General features: G+C 48.8%; 1 protein-coding gene across 2 annotated transcripts in view; it reads right to left on the bottom strand.

The window, feature by feature from the left end:
• Positions 1-18,745, bottom strand: part of LOC134579051 (sodium/calcium exchanger 1-like) — a 70,809-nt gene that overhangs the window by 11,846 nt on the left and 40,218 nt on the right. For both annotated transcript variants that reach the window (XM_063438183.1, XM_063438184.1), the window contains exon 3: positions 5,732-5,826. In XM_063438183.1, coding sequence (XP_063294253.1) covers positions 5,732-5,826 — 95 coding nt within the window. The remainder of the gene's footprint in view (positions 1-5,731; positions 5,827-18,745) is intronic.

The raw sequence follows: 18,745 nt of genomic DNA, 5'->3' as shown, positions 1-18,745 counted from the left end.
GAATGGCAGATGGCGGGCTCACCGCGTAGGAAGGACTGACAATGCGGGACGTGTTTCGACGCGGACTTGCCGCTGTCCCATGGCGACTATTGAACGTTAAGAGACACTCTGATCCATGATTAACCCTCTGATCTCTGACATGCTATAGTAAATGGTTTGTGAGTATATATATGTCTGTACCGTGTTAACGTATGTATCTTCTATGCTACACCCTGGTACCAGGGTTGCGGGATTTAAAAGGCGTGGGGTATACCCGAACCCACATTATCCAAGTGGAAAGAGATTTAGGGCAGATGCAAGGGGACGGGAGCCACATAGCTACCACAATAGATGCAGCACGAGGGGGGTACACGACAACCATACATCAGGAATGCTAAGCTATGTTAGGTCATGTCAGCGCAATGTCCAGAGGGTGACGGGACAGAAGTTTGGGAATTAAATACCACTATTCAGCGGGTATTCCCCTATTATTTCAGACACTGTTAAAGGGTAAATGCATAACCTCAAGAAATAAGGCTGTTATACACTCGGCCTAAAACCTTAGGCACGACCCCAGGTTGAGACGTGCGAGGGGTACTGTTTACCCACTCACACCTCACCCACGTAGAGCGCTGTTCTTTTCAAGGGCGCTTTGTATATACTTTGGTTATTTTATGTCCTCTTCCCCGTACCTGTTTACTACTTTTTCCTTCCCTTTTCCGAACCCTGGAATAATTCCATGCCACGTGTCACAAGACTCGAAAGACACATCAAGGTCCCGTCACAAATTCACACCCTACCAAGATCATGGCTGATTCCCTAACTGTACTCACATTAAATGTTAAAGGCCTCAACAGCCCCCACAAAAGGAGGCTAGCGGTGCAAGAAATTACCAAATCCAAAGCAGCGATAATTAACCTACAAGAGACGCATTTTTGTATTAAAAATCCCCCAAAATTTAATATCAAGTCCTACCCCCAAGGTTACCATGCTATGTCCGCAACTAAAGCCAAAGGTGTTGCCATCTTTTTTCACAAAGATTGGGCTTTTACACCGTCCGCCCAGTATGCTAGCAAAGATGGGAGAATATTAATACTAGTGGGTTCCCTGAACGGCCTGTCGGTAACTATAGCCTCCATCTACGCGCCCAACAATAAGCAAAAAACTTTCCTCAACACGGTGTTCCGAAAAGTTAACAAGTTCAGAGTAGGTCACACAATCATATGCGGGGACTTTAACTGTGCCCCGGACCCCAGTGTTGACGTTAAAAGAGAAGGTGCACTTTAGGAACTTGATGCATGTGCATGACTTATATGACACCTGGAGGGGGCTTAACCCAAGCGGGAGAGACTATACATTTTACTCACCGGTCCATAGGACTTACACAAGAATTGATCTATGTTTACTAGATACCAAAACGTTGCCCTTTGCCACTAAAGCACAAATAGGACCGATCACGTGGTCCGACCATGCCCCGCATGTAGTGACCTTGCGAATCCCGTATCCCGCTAGGGGTCGGGGCACTTGGCGTCTAAATGACAGCCTACTGGACACCCCAACACACCTCCAGAAAATACAGGCACGGGTAGAGGAGTATTTCACAGATCATGCTCACTGCTCGTCGCCCATACCTACACAATGGCTGGCTCATAAAGCGGTCATGAGGGGAGAATTGATCCAATTAGGGGCTAGGACAAAACGGTTACACAACGCGGCGCTACTTACCGCTGAACAAAGTTTGGCCCAAGTAGAAGCCATCCATAAAACCCTCAGTATAAACATAGCAGTTTCTCTGAAACTGCTATGTTTATAAAAAAAAAGGGTTAATCCTAGAGGGACCTGGCACCCAGACCACTTCATTAAGGAATAGGAAAAAGGCAGGCTGGCGGAGGTAATATTATGCTATGGGCAATATTTTGCAGGGTCCTAGCATTCATGTGGATGTTACTTTGGCACATACCACCTCCCTAGAGATTGTTGGAGACCACCTAGACTCCTTCATGGCAGTTATGTTCCCTGATGGCAGGGGTCACTTTCAGCAGGATAATGCACCCTGCCAAACTGCAAAAAATATTCAGGAATGGTTTGAGAAACATAGCATAGTCATTATCACATAAAGCCAGGGTGAATAGCGTTTTCACAACTATGGTGTCAGGAATACATGTTTGTATTCCTGACACTATAGTGTTTTTTTAAGCAAATTAAAGGAACCTTCTGGTCACCATAACAACTTCATCTAAATGAAATTGCTATGATGCCAGAAAGCCCCGGGGTGCTCTCTTTCCTTTAAGGGGTTAAACCGCTCTCAAATGGTTTAACCCCAAAGGCTTCCTCCAGCTCCTGTGATCAGTGACACCCCTACCCAGCGGCACTCTGTGCTTCCTGACACTCAGTAAATAAAAGTGAACACATTAACACTGATATTTTTTTTACCTGGGGAGATGAGAAGGTCCAAAGTTTCCCTGCCAGGCCCAGGTATCAAAGCCTTATGATGTGGTGTCCAGAATAAAGTGGAGGGTTCACTTCACTTGTCCTTCCTGCTCCAATCTCCTTTTCTTCTCCTTCATTTGACACAGTCTTCTTTGTCTTCTGACACTGTATTCACTCCTCCTTGGCTCCTTCTGCTCCTTTACCTTTCTGCTACTTTCTGCTTATTGTGCTCCCCCTTCTGCTACTGTCTTTTTCTGATCCCTTTCTGCTCCCTGCTACCCTTTTCTGCTCCTTCTCCTACTTACCTTTATGCTCCTTCTGATTCTTTCTGCTCCTTCTGTCCCTTTCTGCTCTTTGCAGACCCTTCCTTCTCCTTGCAGACCCTTCCTGCTCCTTGCTCCTCCTTGCAGACCCTTCCTGCTCCTTGCTGCCCCTTCCTGCTCCTTGCAGACCCTTCCTGCTAATTTCTGCTCCTTCTCCTACTTTACGTTTGTGCTCCTTCTGCCCCTTCCAGCTCATTGCTGACCCTTCCTGCTAATTTCTGTTCCTTCTCCTACTCTACCTTTGTGCTCCTTCTGCCCCTTCTTTCTCCTTGCTGCCCTTTCCAGCTCCTTGCTGACCCTCTCTGCCCCTTCCTGCTCCTTGCTGACCCTTCCTTCTCCTTGCTGACCCTTCCATCTCCTTGCTTACCCTCCCTGCTCCTTGCTTACCCTTGCTGCTCCTTGCTGACCCTTGCTGCTCATTTCTGTTCCTTTGTGCTCCTTCTCCTACTTTACCTTTTGTGCTGCGCTTTCCAGCTCCTTGCTGACCATTTCTGCCCATTCCTGCTCCTTGCTGACCCTTTGTGCTCCTTGCTGACCCTTTCCTGCTCCTTGCTGACCATTCCTTCTCCTTGCTGCCCTTTCCAGCTCCTTGCTGCTCCTTGCTGCTCATTTCTATTCCTTTGTGCCCCTTCTGCTACTTTACCTTTTGTGCTGCCCTTTCCAGCTCATTGCTAACTCTTTCTGCCCCTTCCTGCTTCTTGCTGACCCTTCCTGCTCCTTGCTGCCCCTTTCTGACCCTTCCTGCTTCTTGCTGACCCTTCCTGTTCCTTGCTGACCATTTCTGCTCATTGCTGCTCATTTCTGTTCCTTTGTGCTCCTTCTCCTACTTTACCTTTTGTGCTGCCCTTTCCAGCTCCTTGCTGACCATTTCTGCCCCTTACTGCTTCTTGCTGACCCTTCCTGCTCCTTGCTGACCCTTTCCAGCTCCTTGCTGACCCTTTCCAGTTCCTTGCTGACCATTTCTGCCCCTTCCTGCTACTTGCTGACCCTTCCTGCTCCTTGCTGCTCATTTCTGTTCCTTTGTGCTCCTTCTCCTACTTTACCTTTTGTGCTGCCCTTTCCAGCTCCTTGCTGACCCTTTCTTCCCCTTCCTGCTTCTTGCTGACCCTTCCTGCTCCTTCCTTCTCCTTGCTGACCCTTCCTGCTCCGTGCTGCCCTTTCCAGCTCCTTGCTGATCCTTTTTGCCCCTTCCTGCTACTTGCTGACCCCTCCTGCTCCTTGTTGACCTTTCCTTCTCCTTGCTGACCCTTCCTGCTCCTTGCTGACCCTTTCTGCTCCTTGATGCTCATTTCTGTTCCTTTGTGCTCCTTCTCCTACTTTACCTTTTGTGCTGCCCTTTCCAGCTCCTTGCTGCCCCTTTCTGCCCCTTACTGCTCTTTGCTGACCCTTTCTGCCCCTTCCTGCTTCTCGCTGACCCTTCCTGCTCCTTGCTGACCTTCTCTGCTCCTTGCTGCTCATTTCTTTTCCGTTGTGCTCCTTCTCCTACTTTACCTTTTGTGCTGCCCTTTCCAGCTCCTTGCTGACCCTTTCTGCCCCTTCCTGCTCCTTGCTGACCCTTTCTGCTCCTTGCTGACCCTTTCCAGCTCCTTGCTGACCCTTTCCAGTTCCTTGCTGACCCTTTCTGCCCCTTCCTGCTACTTGCTGCCCCTTCCTGCTACTTGCTGCCCCTTCCTGCTCCTTGCTGCTCATTTCTGTTCCTTTGTGCTCCTTCTCCTACTTTACCTTTTGTGCTGCCCATTCCAGCTCCTTGCTGACCCTTCCTTCTCCTTGCTGACCCTTCCTGCTCCTTGCTGACCCTTCCTGCTCCTTGCTGACCATTTCTTCCCCTTCCTGCTTCTTGCTGACCCTTCCTGCTCTGTGCTGACCCTTCCTGCTCCTTGCTGACCCTTCCTGCTCCTTGCTGCCCTTTCCAGCTCCTTGCTGACCCTTTCTGCCCCTTCCTGCTACTTGCTGACCCTTTCCAGCTCCTTGCTGCTCATTTCTGTTCCTTTGTGCTCCTTCTCCTACTTAACCTTTTGTGCTGCCCTTCCAGCTCCTTGCTGATGCTTTCTGCCCCTTCCTGCTTCTTGTTGACCCTTCCTGCTCCTTGCTCCTTGCTGACCCTTTCTGCTCCTTGATGTCCCTTCCTGCTCATTTCTGTTGTTTCTCCTTTCTGCTCCTTCTCTTACTTTACCTTCCTGTTCCTGGCTGACCCTTCCTGTAGGCTGCCTCCCCCCAATCCCTCACTTCCCTGATCTATAGGCTCTCTCTGCTCCCCCCTGCCTCACTGCCCTGATCTATAGGCTCTCTCTGCCCCCCATGCCTCACTTACCTGATCTGTAGGCTCTCTCTGCCCCCCCCCATGCCTCACTTACCTGATCTGTAGGCTCTCTCTGCCCCCCCCCCCCCCCATGCCTCACTTACCTGATCTATAGGCTCTCTCTGCCTCCCCCATCCCTCACTTACCTGATCTGTAAGCTGTCTCTGGCTGCATGTGCTGTTCCTCTGCGGATTCAGTCAGGAGAGAGAAGCTGGGATAAGATGTAGCTTCCTATCCCTGTCATTCTCCATACACAGCGCCTACTGGCCGGTGACAGTATTGCAGTGTATTTTCAATCTCACACGAAAAATAGCAGAACAAGCTGAAAAATCCAGGGGGGGGGGGGGGGGAGAGGGCAAGTCCCCCCCCTGCTCCCCCCGCGGACGCCCATGTCTGTGGGATGTGCTAGAACAACAAATCAGATCCATGGAGGCCTCACCTCACAACTTGCAGGATCTGCTGCTAATGTCTTGGTGGCAGATACCACAGGACACGTTCAGTGGTCTTGTGGAGTCCATGCCTCAACACATCAGCGCTGTTGTGGCAGCAGGAGGTGGACCTATACAATATTAGGCATGTAGTTTTAATGTTGTGGCTGATCACTGTATATCTCTTTTTGAAACGGACAGCCATAACTGTTCTGATTTGAAATGCTTTGACTCTGCAAATTATATTCCTACCTGAATTGTTGGTCTCTCACCTCCTCTTTGCATTTCCGGCTCTCCCAGCTCTATGAAGAAATTCTTGTTTTTTTCATATTCTTCATCATCAATAACTTGTATCTCAATAAACCTCCTACAAAAAAATTAGAGGATATAATTATACAATAGAGCATTGAACGAACAATTTTTATTTTCCTCAATTTAATATTTTTATTTATTGTTTTTGTATAAAATGTTTACAATTATTTTTTCAAAATATCAACAAATATATATATTTATAAACAATCATATTTATAGTTGTTTTTTTCTTTTTTTATAGATCCACATGTTAAAACAGTAAAAAAAAAAAAGGCAAAGGGACATTTGGACGTCTGATATTTTGTGATGAATGGGAGTTGGATAGTAACTAAAACGTAACATAGAACCCTAACCTCTAAATAACTCCAATAACCAAACTAACCTAGAAATAACATTTAACTCCCATAATAAACTGTAACCTCTGACATCATTGCCTAAATTGAACTGTAAACTTACAAGTAAACGTAAAATATAGTGGTTAAGACAACACTGCAGAAAACACCAATCTATATTACAAAGGTGGCCAAAAGGTAGATGCTCTAGCTGTTGTAGGTCTACAAATTCCATAATGCCTTTCTAGCTTACAAACTTGTGGATCTACATTTTCGCCTTCTCTGCCATAGAGTATTTTGGCACATTAAACCAATATCCAGCAAAAAATCTCAAATTCTACAATGGATGAAACATAAAAAGGTACACAATCTTGCCAACTAGCATACCATTGTTTCTACGCTTGAATGCAGGGTCAGATTTATTTATCAATGAACAACACGGACAATCATATTAAAACAATCATTATCCTGTTAATGTTGTGATCAGTGGCGGAACTACCGGGCCCGTCACTCCAGGGGGCCCAACCGCCCTGTGGTCCCCGCGTCCGCCGGCTAAGTAATGGGCCGCATTGAATGGGCCCATAACAGCATGGGCCACCCGATGGAAATTAATTTCATGGGGGCCTGTTCAGCGCTGCTGCGCTTTAACATCGTGAGCAGGCCCCCTGTGATGACATCACAGCCTGGAGGAAGTGACTGCCCTGGCTGCCTACAGCGCATTGCTTTCTGTTTTTAATGAGTTGATTGACAGCTAGGAAGGTGTAACTTAAGAATTTGATAAAAATGCTGATTCCTTTTAAAATTGGTACTTTTATGAAATAAGGCAATGGGGACTGTTAATCCCTAAAATGAATCAATTCAAATATTCTTCATAATATCTAAAAAGTTTATTCAAAAATCTGAAATTATTTGAAAAGCTTCCAAAAAAAAAACAAATCCCAAAAATATTAAACTGAGATCATTGTTAGAAGTGTTGTCAAAAAGTATTAAAATATTGTGATTGTGTTGATGTGGTGAACGGTTCATCAGCAGCCATCAAAGTATTGATTCACTACCATCCAAATCCCTGTATATTGGAGATTGCTTCTATAATGTATTTTGATTTTGAATGTTTTAAGCAATTGTTGCATTGTGTCTCACAATTGTTCTTTGTAAATAACCCCCGATGTCCATGCACTTGGTCAGATTCACAGGGATTAAGGCAATAAATGTTGCCTTCAATTTGTGCACCTTCAGGAGACAAGAAAATGTAGAGGGTGAAAACAAAGAATTTTTTGCATCTACATAACATTGGGCAGACTAATAATTCTAACCTTTCATCCCGTTAACTGTTCTAACTTTGTTTTTCTGGCTGACAAACATAAGTATTATTCTACATGCTTTTGAATGATTGTAGCAATGATAGATGTACATCATAAGGATAAACACTAAATGATCTGTTTTTGGAGACGGTTCAAGGATATGGTAGAATGGGCAGCATTATTGCAGCAATCCTGAGGTTTTTATTACTTGTATGATTAGTGATTTTTGCAGTAATATAAAGATATTGTCACAGTTGGTAATCTCACATGATGAAAAAGCAGTGATGAGTGAATCAAATTGTTTCTATAAATCAAAACCCCAAAAGGCTTGTGCTGTACTTGGCTAGAATAAAAAGAAGAAGCTGTGACTGACAAGTGTGACCTATGACACAGATGTCAGACTCGTTCCTCATCTTATCACATGTCAATCTGAGTGGAGTGATGTTCGGTAGAGGTTGTCAGTCTCTTGGGTGACTAGCACCTGTATAACACCTGTTTCAAAGTGCAGGAAACGGTTAGTTTTTGGAAAGATCAGAGCCCAGGTAATCAAACAGAAATAGGTCAAGTGATTTTTACTTGTCCCTTCAAGGAAGATCACTAAGTGTATTCTCCTGGATCCTACACAAATGGTCAGGCCAGTAAGAATAAAGCAAACACATTTATTTGAAACACATTATGTTGTGGTTTATGCAACCGGGGAAAGTGAATCAACCTCAGTTACATAGTAACCTCAGTTGAAAAAAAAGACTTAAGTCCATCAAGTTCAACATTTAAACACGTCATGACCCAATTTGAAGTGATTGCCAATGTTGCCATAACAGCAGTCAGATAATCATTGGCTCAATAAGCTGTTCACATACATTTTAATCATAAAAACAGAATATTCTGTTTTTAAAAAAACAAAACAAAAAAAACATCCAGGTCTTTATTTACTTTTACTTTGTCTACAGAATCAGAGGAATGGACCATCGATGGAAATAGGATTCCACACCTTTATTGTTCTTACTATAAAGAATCCTTTCCTCTGCTGCAAGAGAAACACTTTCTTCCAGTATCAATGGATGACCTTTTGTCTGTTGTATAATCCTGCTAATGAACAGGTTAGTACATAGCGGTTTATATTGACTCGTATGTATTTGTACAGTTCTATCATAGCCCTTCGGAGGCACCTTTTTTCTACAGAAAACAAATGCAGCCTATCTAGTCAGTATTTCAGGTCTAGAGTCCTGAGTTCTTGTTGTGGCTCAGGTACACCTCATTGTGTGTACATTACTGGTTTAAGATCTAGATTTCTGTGTTTGTGCCTATCTGTTGTGCTATTTGAAGACACCGTTATCTGTTGAATTACTTGCTCAGTTGGTACCCGTGAGTTGCTTTTCTTATTACTAAGTGCTCAGTTGGGATCTGCGAGTCACTTTTCTTGCTCAACCCTCGGTACCCACTCTATTAATTGCTGAGATTATTTAAAGCAAATAATAAATATATTTGCAAAAAAAGGGAAGATGATCAGGATTGAAGGTTGAAGTGCCAGAAGGTTAGAAATGAAAAGCTACAAGAACCTGGGGAAACCACAAGCCCATCTGAACCATGATAAAGAGACAAGGAGGACAGCAACATCCAAGTACCTCCAGAGAGTCAGACAGCTCCTGACATCCCATCTCAATGGCAAGAACAAGATCCATGCCATCAACACATATGCCCTACAGTTATCAAGTTCCCAGGTGGAATAACAACTTGGCCAAGAGAAGATCTTTATACCACAGATACCCAGAAACTACTAATAAAGAATGGAGGATTTCACCTGAACTCCAGCACCCAGAGACTGTACAACTGACAGAAGGAAGGAAGTTGTGGCCTGATGAGTGTCAAAAGTCCCTCATTGGAACGTTCTGCCTGTTTGTTGAATTATGTATGAAGGGTAAATAATGCATTTTGCTTCTCTGGAGACATCCATAATTCATTAGAGGTTCTGTATCACTGGTATTTTGTAGGGATGTGCATGGGAAAAATATTCGGTTTGGCATTCCGAAATTCAGCACTTCGGTTCAGAACTTTGGCACTTCGGAACTTCAGGACTTCAGGTTAGGAGTATGGTTAGGGGTAGGGTTAGGTTAAGGTTAGGGGTAGGGTTAGAGGTAGGATTAGGGTTAGGGTTAGGTTAAGGTTAGGGGTAGGGTTAGAGGTAGGATTAGGGGTAGGGTTAGGTTTGGGGTAGGGTTAGTTTAGGAGTAGGGGTAGGGTTAGAGGTAGGGTTACCGGTAGGGTTAGGAGCAGGGTTAGGAGTAGTGTTAGGGGTAGGGTTAGGAATAGGGTTACCTTACCCTACTCCAACCACTAACCCTAACCCCTAACCCTACCTCTACCCTAACCACTAACCCTACCCAACCCTCTCCTGTTTTGCCACTTTTCAGAAATCCAAAGCACTTCACAATTTTCCGAAATTCGGCAATTCGGCATTCCGAAACGAATTGCACATGTCTAGTATTTTGTTTGCATAAAACAAGGTCTTGAGTGTTCTGATAATCAGTAATTACTTCTGTTCACCAGAAGCTACAAAAGAGAGGGTAATACAGTGTACCCTCCACTGTGTAAAGGGCTCAGACATTTAAGAACACATACTTAAGGGAACCTATATTTCCGAATATGAAAATTGTTATTTAGGAACCATATGTCCCATATATGTTCTATAAGGTGCAATGCCCTTTCCTCTTTAAAACTAAGACAAAAGTAACAAAAATTACTCGTCTAATTTCTAGCACCGGGGCTCCTTTGGTGATGACATCACCGACGATCTCCTGCAATCCACTAAAGAGAAGCAATGGATTGGAAGTAGTTTGGCATGCAAGGCCAAATGCAGCAGTATTTGATTCCAGAACTGAATTGTACTTGTTTCTGAAGGAGGATGCGGCTCTAGTGGCTGTCAGGAAGACAATCACTTTATGTGTATTTAACGTAAATGTTTTTTTTGGTTTAGTTTTTTTACGTAAACATTGCAGTTCCTACTAAATTGCAATGTTGTACATTCCATGGTTAAAATAACAGGACCATCACAGCCAGACCACTCCATTTAGAAGAAGTGGTCTGGGTGACTTTTTATGTTCCTTGAATCGAGTAGATCATTTTGCCCTTTTTCAGCTAACTACCCTGAAAGAGTTAATAAAGTAGTTTAGGAAGACCAATATTCTGTGGCGCACCAGGATTACCCGGGCAAGCCTGACTATTTAGATCAGGTATCTCAAGCACCAGCCCATAGATGATGTTAAACTACCGTTATTTCCTGGGCAATTATTGCTTTAAAAAAATTCTGGGACTTGTAGGCCATCATCATCTACGGGGGGTCCCTGATTAACTACATTTTACATTTCTATCTGTTGAAAGAACGTTGTCAAAGGTAAGGATTTTTATTATTGTGACTAACTTTAAACTTATTACAGCTGTAAACATTGGTTGCAGATAACGAAATAACATAACTGATGTGTCTAATGTCTTGAGGATAATGTGTATATTTCACTCCTGGCTTTCAAACCCCAGAGTTTTTTTTTGCTTTTTCAGGTATTTTGCGCGTATTAATAATAGATAAATCTCACTTACATTGATCTTTATTTCTAAGAGTTCTGAGTATGGTAAAACACAGACTCAGCACTTAGAAAAATGACAGAAAGTGAAGATTAACAGCAGCCCATAAATTTGCAAAATAATGAATAAGACCAGACCAACACCCTTGAATAGTTTGATTTGGGTCTATTAAAGGGTAAGTCAATTTTTCTGCCCACAATGGCATTTTTATCAAGCTTTTTCTTGAATTATTTATATGCTCTGACCTCCTTTATTATAAATCAATATATCATAAGTAATAAATAATACATTTAGACATCAGAGGTCAAAATGAGTTCATGTTGATTGACTAAAGTTTAAATATTCTCCTTGTTCAGTGGAGCATGTAGGATTGGGCAGAAACATGCTTACCCTCTCGTAGTTTCAGTAGAGCCAATCCATTTGGCATTTTTTTTTCTTGTTTGTCCATTTTGGTCTGTCATTAGTGCCTGCATGTATAATTTATGTATTATACGGTGCAGTTGTATATGTTCGAATTATGTGAACAATACTAACGATGAAATTAAGTAGTTATCGAATGTCTCTTTAGTTCCAAAATAACCCCTATAACAGAGGCGTAACTAGAGCCTAATATAGAGTCCAATAATATGCATAACAGGTACTTCATAAAATTATTTGTGTGTTTTCAATGGGAGCAGTGTTGGCAGCTCTGCTCCAGTCTCAAGTCACGTTTCTTCAAAGAATAAACATCCTGAAGCATAGCTCCCAACCTGGAAAGTATAAGCTTGGGATGGGTGGGCAGTCCATAGGCTGCCACGCCATATGGACCGAATGACCTGTAGCCCCATGTAGCCAAAGCGCAGCTAAGCGGAAAAAGGCCTTGACAGGGGTTAGGAGGCGGGCTTAGGAGGAAGTAAGCAAGGGTTGGAATTATGGGTAAGTAGGATTGGCTATTTAAATGAGCAGCCATTTTAGGTGAGTCATTCTAACTTTCTACCTGGTCGAGTTTGTGTTCACCTCGGTGTGCGCGGACTTGCTTGGTCGGATTTCTTTTGTCTCCTCTGCAGGGCCAATGGACGACGTGGAGCGTTTGCTGGAGGGGATCAGGTCGGCAGCACGGCATCAGGGTGTGGACTGGCTACGGGCACAGCTTGGCCCTGCCCTGGCGGAGGCGGCGGATCGGGACGGTGATGGCGGGAGACCGGTCAGGGCCCGGAGGCCCCCGAGGAGGCTAAGCCCGGGCGCGGGGCCCGGTGAAGTTGTCCCCGGAAGCAGTGGGGTTTCGGTTGCAACCGGCAGCAGGCCCGGGAGCCGCGTGGTCGAGGCCTTGCCTCCCCGCGTGCGGACGGAGCCTCGGATGAGCACTCGGCGGCAGAAGGATGTCGCGGACGGGGGCGCTGCTGCTTTCGGGTCGGAGGTGGCCGGGCGGCCCCCTGGTGGTGCAGGACCCACGGAGGGGAGGTCTGGGAGGGCTTCCCCCCCATCCGAGAGTGACGAGGATGGCGAGGCTGGATCCGGGAGACCGCATGGCCGGCCTAGGAGGCAACAGGCAAGTGCAGAGGGCTCTGGCCGGGGCCCTCTTGGCGGGAAGGTCGCTAAGGGGAGCTCTGCCACGGAGAGAGGCGGGAGTAGGCCGGTGGGGGGCGCCCAGGCCGTAGTTCTAAGGGGGGAGGGTCCTGGGGCCCCTAAGCGTAAATGTGGATCGAAAGGAGTGAGTTCCAGGGGCGGGGGGGGTTCCCGGGATGCGGCCAGGTCAGAGAGCGGGTCCCCCGTAGGGGTGGTGGGTAGGTCGGGGCCGACGGGGTCTGGTAAGCAGGGGGGTAAAGGTAAGGGGGCTGTGGTGGTAGGCGCGGGAAAGGGGGTTCCGGAGGCAGGCAGGCGAATAGGGGAAGTCGGGGACTGGGATCCTCCGTAGTGGTCGGGCGGCGGGGGGGCCCGGGTTCTGGGAGTAGTAGCGACAGTCCCTCACCCGTTAGATCTCTGGGGGTCCCGGGAGGCGCGGGGGAGGTCGGGTCGGCACTGCTCCCCCTCGGACAGCTCGGCAGGGGAAGGTGCGGCGGCCCCTAGGTATGGTCGGCAGGGGCGGCCTACTAGTAGAGACGGGAGGAGTCGTAGCCCCAGGGGTTCCCGGGTGCCACGTGGTGGTAGAGGTCAGCGGGAGGCTTCGGTGCAGAGCAGGCGCTCCCGGGGTCGTGACGGGAGGGGTATTGATGTCCGTTACACCCTACCCAGGACTTCTTCTCCTTGTCCTAGATCTCGGAGCCGTTCCGCCTCCTCGCAGGCTGGTCACCGGGTGGGCTCCCCGGTCGGCGAGACAGCAGCGGAAGTTCCTCTTCCTGGTCGTCGGGCGATCTGCACTGCAGCCCCCACCGTTCCGGTGTCGGGGGGCTTGGCCGGTGAGTCCAGTGGGTCACTACACTCTAGCGCTTTAGTTACCACACTTCAGGCACTACTCCACTCATTGGGGGCGGGGGGTGACACTAGCGGCATTGGTCAGGTGTGGGCTCCGGGTGCTGTGGCTACGGGCTCGCGGGTGGGGAATTCCACAGGGCCTAGTTCGGGCGGGGACATGGTGGTGCCGCAGGACGTAGGGGAAACTGGGAGCGAGCGGGCTGAGTTGACTGGGGGTATCCCCGATGCGGCTAGACAGCACGCGTATGTCTTTTGCGGGCCCGCTGGGGGTTCATTTGAAACAGGACGTGAAGGATAAGATATGGAAGGGGGAGTTCTGTGAGATCTTCTCCCTCCTCCCGTTGGAGGACTTTATAGACCTCAAGGAGGAGGATAAGAAGGACGAAAAGAAGGAGGAGGAGGAGAAGAGGAAGCGGTATCGCAAGATTCCGAAATCCTTTGGGAACTGGCTGAGGGCTTTTTGTGTGCTGGCTAGCGTGCTCGGCGAGAAATCGCCGGGGTTGTGCTCCTCTCTGTTCTGCTATTTGGATGGCATTTGGGAAGCGTACCGGACTTACGGGGGGTTGGCGTGGTGGCGGTATGACGAGCAGTTTAGGCAGCGGCTGGCGGCTAACCCGGGTATGCGGTGGGACCAAATGGACCTGCCGCTCTGGATGAAGCTAATGATGGCGCAAAAGGCGCAGCCCTTTCAGAACTCGGCCGGCGCTAGGGGGCAGTCCGCCGCGTCGGCCACCTTACCAAAGGGCTTATGTTGGCTCTATAATGAGGGCCAATGCAAATGGGGGGCCACTTGCCGTTTCAAGCACGAGTGCTCCGGCTGCGGAGGCGCTCATGGGCTCAACCGCTGCTTCAAGAAGGGTAAGTCCGGTGGCGCTGGTTCGGCTGTCGCGGCCGGGGGAGGGGGTGCATCCGTTTCCCCTGGGCTTTACACCAGTGAGGCTAAGCGCGATGGAGCCGTGGCTAAGCCGCTACGTTAACAGGGCGGATGCCGCTGTGCTCCTGGCGGGTTTTGCGACGGGGTTTTTTATTCCGTTTCAGGAGCGGGAAGGGGGATCGGGGAGGCTGCGCAACCTGAAGTCTGTGGCCGACTTCCCGGATGTGGTTAGGGAGAAGCTGGGCAAGGAAGTCGGGTTGGGCCGCATGGCGGGCCCGTTCGCAGTGCCTCCGCTGGAAGGCCTGCGGATTTCCCCACTCGGGGTGGTTCCCAAGAAGGAGCTGGGTAAATTTAGACTCATTCACCATCTCTCGTACCCGAAAGGGGAGTCGGTGAATGACGGTATCCATAAGGACTTGTGCTCGGTGTCATATGCATCTTTCGACCGGGCGGTCGATCTGGTCCGGCGGGCCGGGCGTGGGGCTCTGATGGCGAAGGTGGACATTGAGGCCGCGTTTTGGCTGCTGCCGGTCCACCGGGACTGTCATCACCTGCTGGGGTGTTTCTTCGAAGGGGCCCACTTCGTGGACTTGTGCCTGCCCATGGGTTGTTCCATTTCGTGCTCCTATTTTGAGAAATTTAGCACTTTTCTCGAATGGGTGGTGCGGGTGGAAGTGGGGAATCGTTTTATTGTACATTATCTGGATGATTTTCTGTGTGTGGGGCCGGCTGATTCCTTAGATTGCCTGCGCCTGCTGCGGACGGTTGAGTGGGTGGCGGGCCACTTCGGGGTTCCGCTGGCGGCGGATAAAACTGAAGGCCCGACCACGTGTCTGAGTTTCCTGGGCCTGGAAATTGACTCCGGGTTGGGTGAATGTCGGCTGCCCCGGGATAAGCTGGACAGGCTTAGAGGGGCGGTGGCTGCTGTGGCCGGGGCGCGCAAGGTTACTCTGCGGCAGCTCCAGTCTTTGATTGGGCTGCTCAATTTTGCGTGTCGGGTCATTCCGATGGGAAGGGTCTTCAGTCGCAGCTTGTCGGCCGCTACTGCGGGGGTTCGGTCCCCGCACCATTTCATCCGGGTGTCGGCGGCCATGAAAGCGGACTTGGGCATTTGGGATGCCTTCTTACGGGACTTTAATGGGACGGTGTTGTTTCGGCAGGAGGGCCAGTCGTCGGCCGAGCTTGAGCTTTTCACGGATGCATCGGGCAGCGTGGGCTTTGGGGCATATTTTGGTGGCTGCTGGTGTGCGGAGAGGTGGCCGGACTCTTGGGGTTCGAGCCCTCTTATGCGCAACTTGGCTTTCCTTGAGTTGTTCCCATTGGTAGTCGCGATGGCTCTGTGGGGCGACAGGCTGCGCGATCGGAAAGTGGTCTTTTTCTCGGATAACATGGCAGTGGTTCACGCGGTGAACCGTCAGTCTGCGGCCTCCAGGCCGGTGGTTAGGCTGCTTAGGCGACTGGTCTTGCTGTGTATGTCTAGGAATGTTGTTTTTCGCGCGCGGCATGTTCCCGGTTATTTGAATGAGGTGGCTGATGCTCTGTCTCGTTTTCAGTGGTCCCGATTCTGGCTGGCAGCGCCGGGGGCATCGAAGGCGGGGCAGGCGTGCCCGGACGAGATTTGGCAGCTGGGAGCGTCCTGCTTGGAGGACTTGTGAAGGCTTCCCTGGCACCGACCACTTGGGCCTCGTACAGTAAGGTTTGGGGCTTGTGGGAGCGGTCGCTGGACGGGTTGGCCATGGACAACGGGGATGCCCTGAGGGATGCTTTCCTGTGGTACACCTGTCAGTTGCTGGCAAAAGGGGCGTCGCCCACCGTGGTAGACAGGTCCATGGCGGCGATGGCATTTTGGTTTAAGTGGCATGGGAAGGAGGACTTTACCAAGACCTTCGTTATAAGGCAGGCCCTGAAGGGTTATCGCAAGGGACGCAGGTCGCCGGACACCAGGCGCCCGGTGTCGGTTCGGCTACTGGGGGATTTGGTGGGTTTATTGCCTGAAATCTGTTTCGATGGGTTCGAGGCTTCGCTGTTCAAGGTGGCGTTTATTTTGGCGTTTTTTGGGGCATTCCGAATTGGGGAATTGGTGAGCACTAATAAGATGGTGCAGGGGGGCCTGCAATTTTCAGGGGTTCGTGTCTTGGATGGGAAGGTGGTGGTGCACCTTGGGAGATCCAAAACGGACGTCCGCGGCGTAGGCCGGGACGTGGCACTGGGGGCCTTTCCGGGCTCGGCTTTGTGCCCGTTGGCTGCTACGGCAGAGTACCTGGCGCGGAGGCCAGCGATGGGGGGGTCCTTGTTGGTGCATGCCGACGGATCGTCACTCTCTCGGTTCCAGTTCACGAAAGTTTTTCGGTTGGGCTTGGGCAAGTTAGGGCTTCGTGCTGAACGATTTGGAACGCACTCGTTCCGTATTGGGGCGGCCACGGAGGCGGCTCGGTTGGGATTGGGGGACGAGGTGGTGAAACGGATCGGGAGGTGGGAATCGGTAAGATTCCGTTCCTATGTCCGGTTGGGTCTGTTGGAGTAATGGGATTGGGGACCGTTTTATGCAAAAAAAAAAAAAAAAATAATGGGAATATTAGACTTGTAACTGGCTGTACTGAAGTGGTTCACTGTGTTGTTTGGGCTGGGGTGGGGGTCTCTGTCGGACTTCCCTCATCATTTGTTTTCCCCCCCCAGGGCGTGAGGCATGGATCGTGGGCCATTCGTTTGTCTTCTGGGCCGAGAGGAGGGCCGCAGCTCGAGCGCAAGGCCAGCAGCTTTGTTTTCCGAGAGGCCAGTTGGCAGTTCGCTGGTTTGGGTATCGGGGTTTTTGCTGGGGGGATGTTTGTGGTAAGCTGTTTGGGATGCTGGCGGCGGGATGCACGCCAGACTTACTGGTCCTACATATTGGGGGTAATGACCTGGGCCTTACGCCGCAACGCCGGCTGGTGAAGTGGATGAAGCAGGACATCAATAAGTTGAGGGGCCTGCTTCCGGGGGTCATGTTGGTTTGGTCGGAGATTGTCCCGAGGCGCCGGTGGCGGCACGCTCGGGATCCGGTGGCCATGGATAGGTGCAGGAAAAAAGTAAATAGCTTGATGGCAAGCTTTGTGCGGAAGGTAGGGGGTGTGGTGGTAAGGCACCTTGAGCTGGAGGAAGGGTTGCCAGGATACTACCGCTCGGATGGCGTTCACCTCTCGGAGGTGGGTTTAGACCTGCTCAACTTGGGTTGGCAGGATGGTATACGGATGGCTCTGTTTCTTCGGGGTGGCGGAGCTCAGACAGCTTAAGGGGTCAAGGTCTGAGCTTGTGGCGGGACGGGGAGCTGAAGGAGAGGAAATAGGCTCCCCTGGATGAACGTGAGGTGGAATAAACAGATTGTGGTCATCGGTGGTTGAGAGGTTTCGAGTCCTGGAGGTGGCTCAGAACCTGGTGGGGCAGGGGTATCCGGGTATACCCCTGCCGTGGTTAATGGATGGTTGGCACTTTGGAATGTTGGTGTATGTTATAAATATGTTATAAATATGTATATGTGTTATTATATGGGGGTCATTGCCTTTTGTATGGTAGCCGAAGGAACAGGATGCGAAGGGGGCGGAGTATGGGGGGCAATGACCCATGTTTATATGTTAATTTATTATGGTTATTATTATTATTATTATTATTATTATTATTAATTATTGGTTAATAAAGCTGTGGACAAATTTCCCCATATTACTTAGTGTCTGTGTGTTATTGGGTTAGGATATGGGGGTGGTTTGTCCTGGATTCCGACTGCCCAAAATGGCGACTATACACCTGTCATGTAGCCCCATGTAGCCAAAGCGCAGCTAAGCGGAAAAAGGCCTTGACAGGGGTTAGGAGGCGGGCTTAGGAGGAAGTAAGCAAGGGTTGGAATTATGGGTAAGTAGGATTGGCTATTTAAATGAGCAGCCATTTTAGGTGAGTCATTCTAACTTTCTACCTGGTCGAGTTTGTCCCACCCACCCTCCCTTTGTTTGTTATGTGTTTATTTTAACCCGTTTCTTTCACAGCGGCGGGACGGGGAGCTGAAGGAGAGGAAATAGGCTCCCCTGGATGAACGTGAGGTGGAATAAACAGATTGTGGTCATCGGTGGTTGAGAGGTTTCGAGTCCTGGAGGTGGCTCAGAACCTGGTGGGGCAGGGGTATCCGGGTATACCCCTGCCGTGGTTAATGGATGGTTGGCACTTTGGAATGTTGGTGTATGTTATAAATATGTTATAAATATGTATATGTGTTATTATATGGGGGTCATTGCCTTTTGTATGGTAGCCGAAGGAACAGGATGCGAAGGGGGCGGAGTATGGGGGGCAATGACCCATGTTTATATGTTAATTTATTATGGTTATTATTATTATTATTATTATTATTATTATTAATTATTGGTTAATAAAGCTGTGGACAAATTTCCCCATATTACTTAGTGTCTGTGTGTTATTGGGTTAGGATATGGGGGTGGTTTGTCCTGGATTCCGACTGCCCAAAATGGCGACTATACA

The sequence above is a fragment of the Pelobates fuscus genome, chromosome 12, assembly GCF_036172605.1.
Source record: "Pelobates fuscus isolate aPelFus1 chromosome 12, aPelFus1.pri, whole genome shotgun sequence".
Lineage (NCBI taxonomy): Eukaryota > Metazoa > Chordata > Amphibia > Anura > Pelobatidae > Pelobates > Pelobates fuscus.
This window is presented reverse-complemented; position numbering and strand designations above follow the sequence as displayed.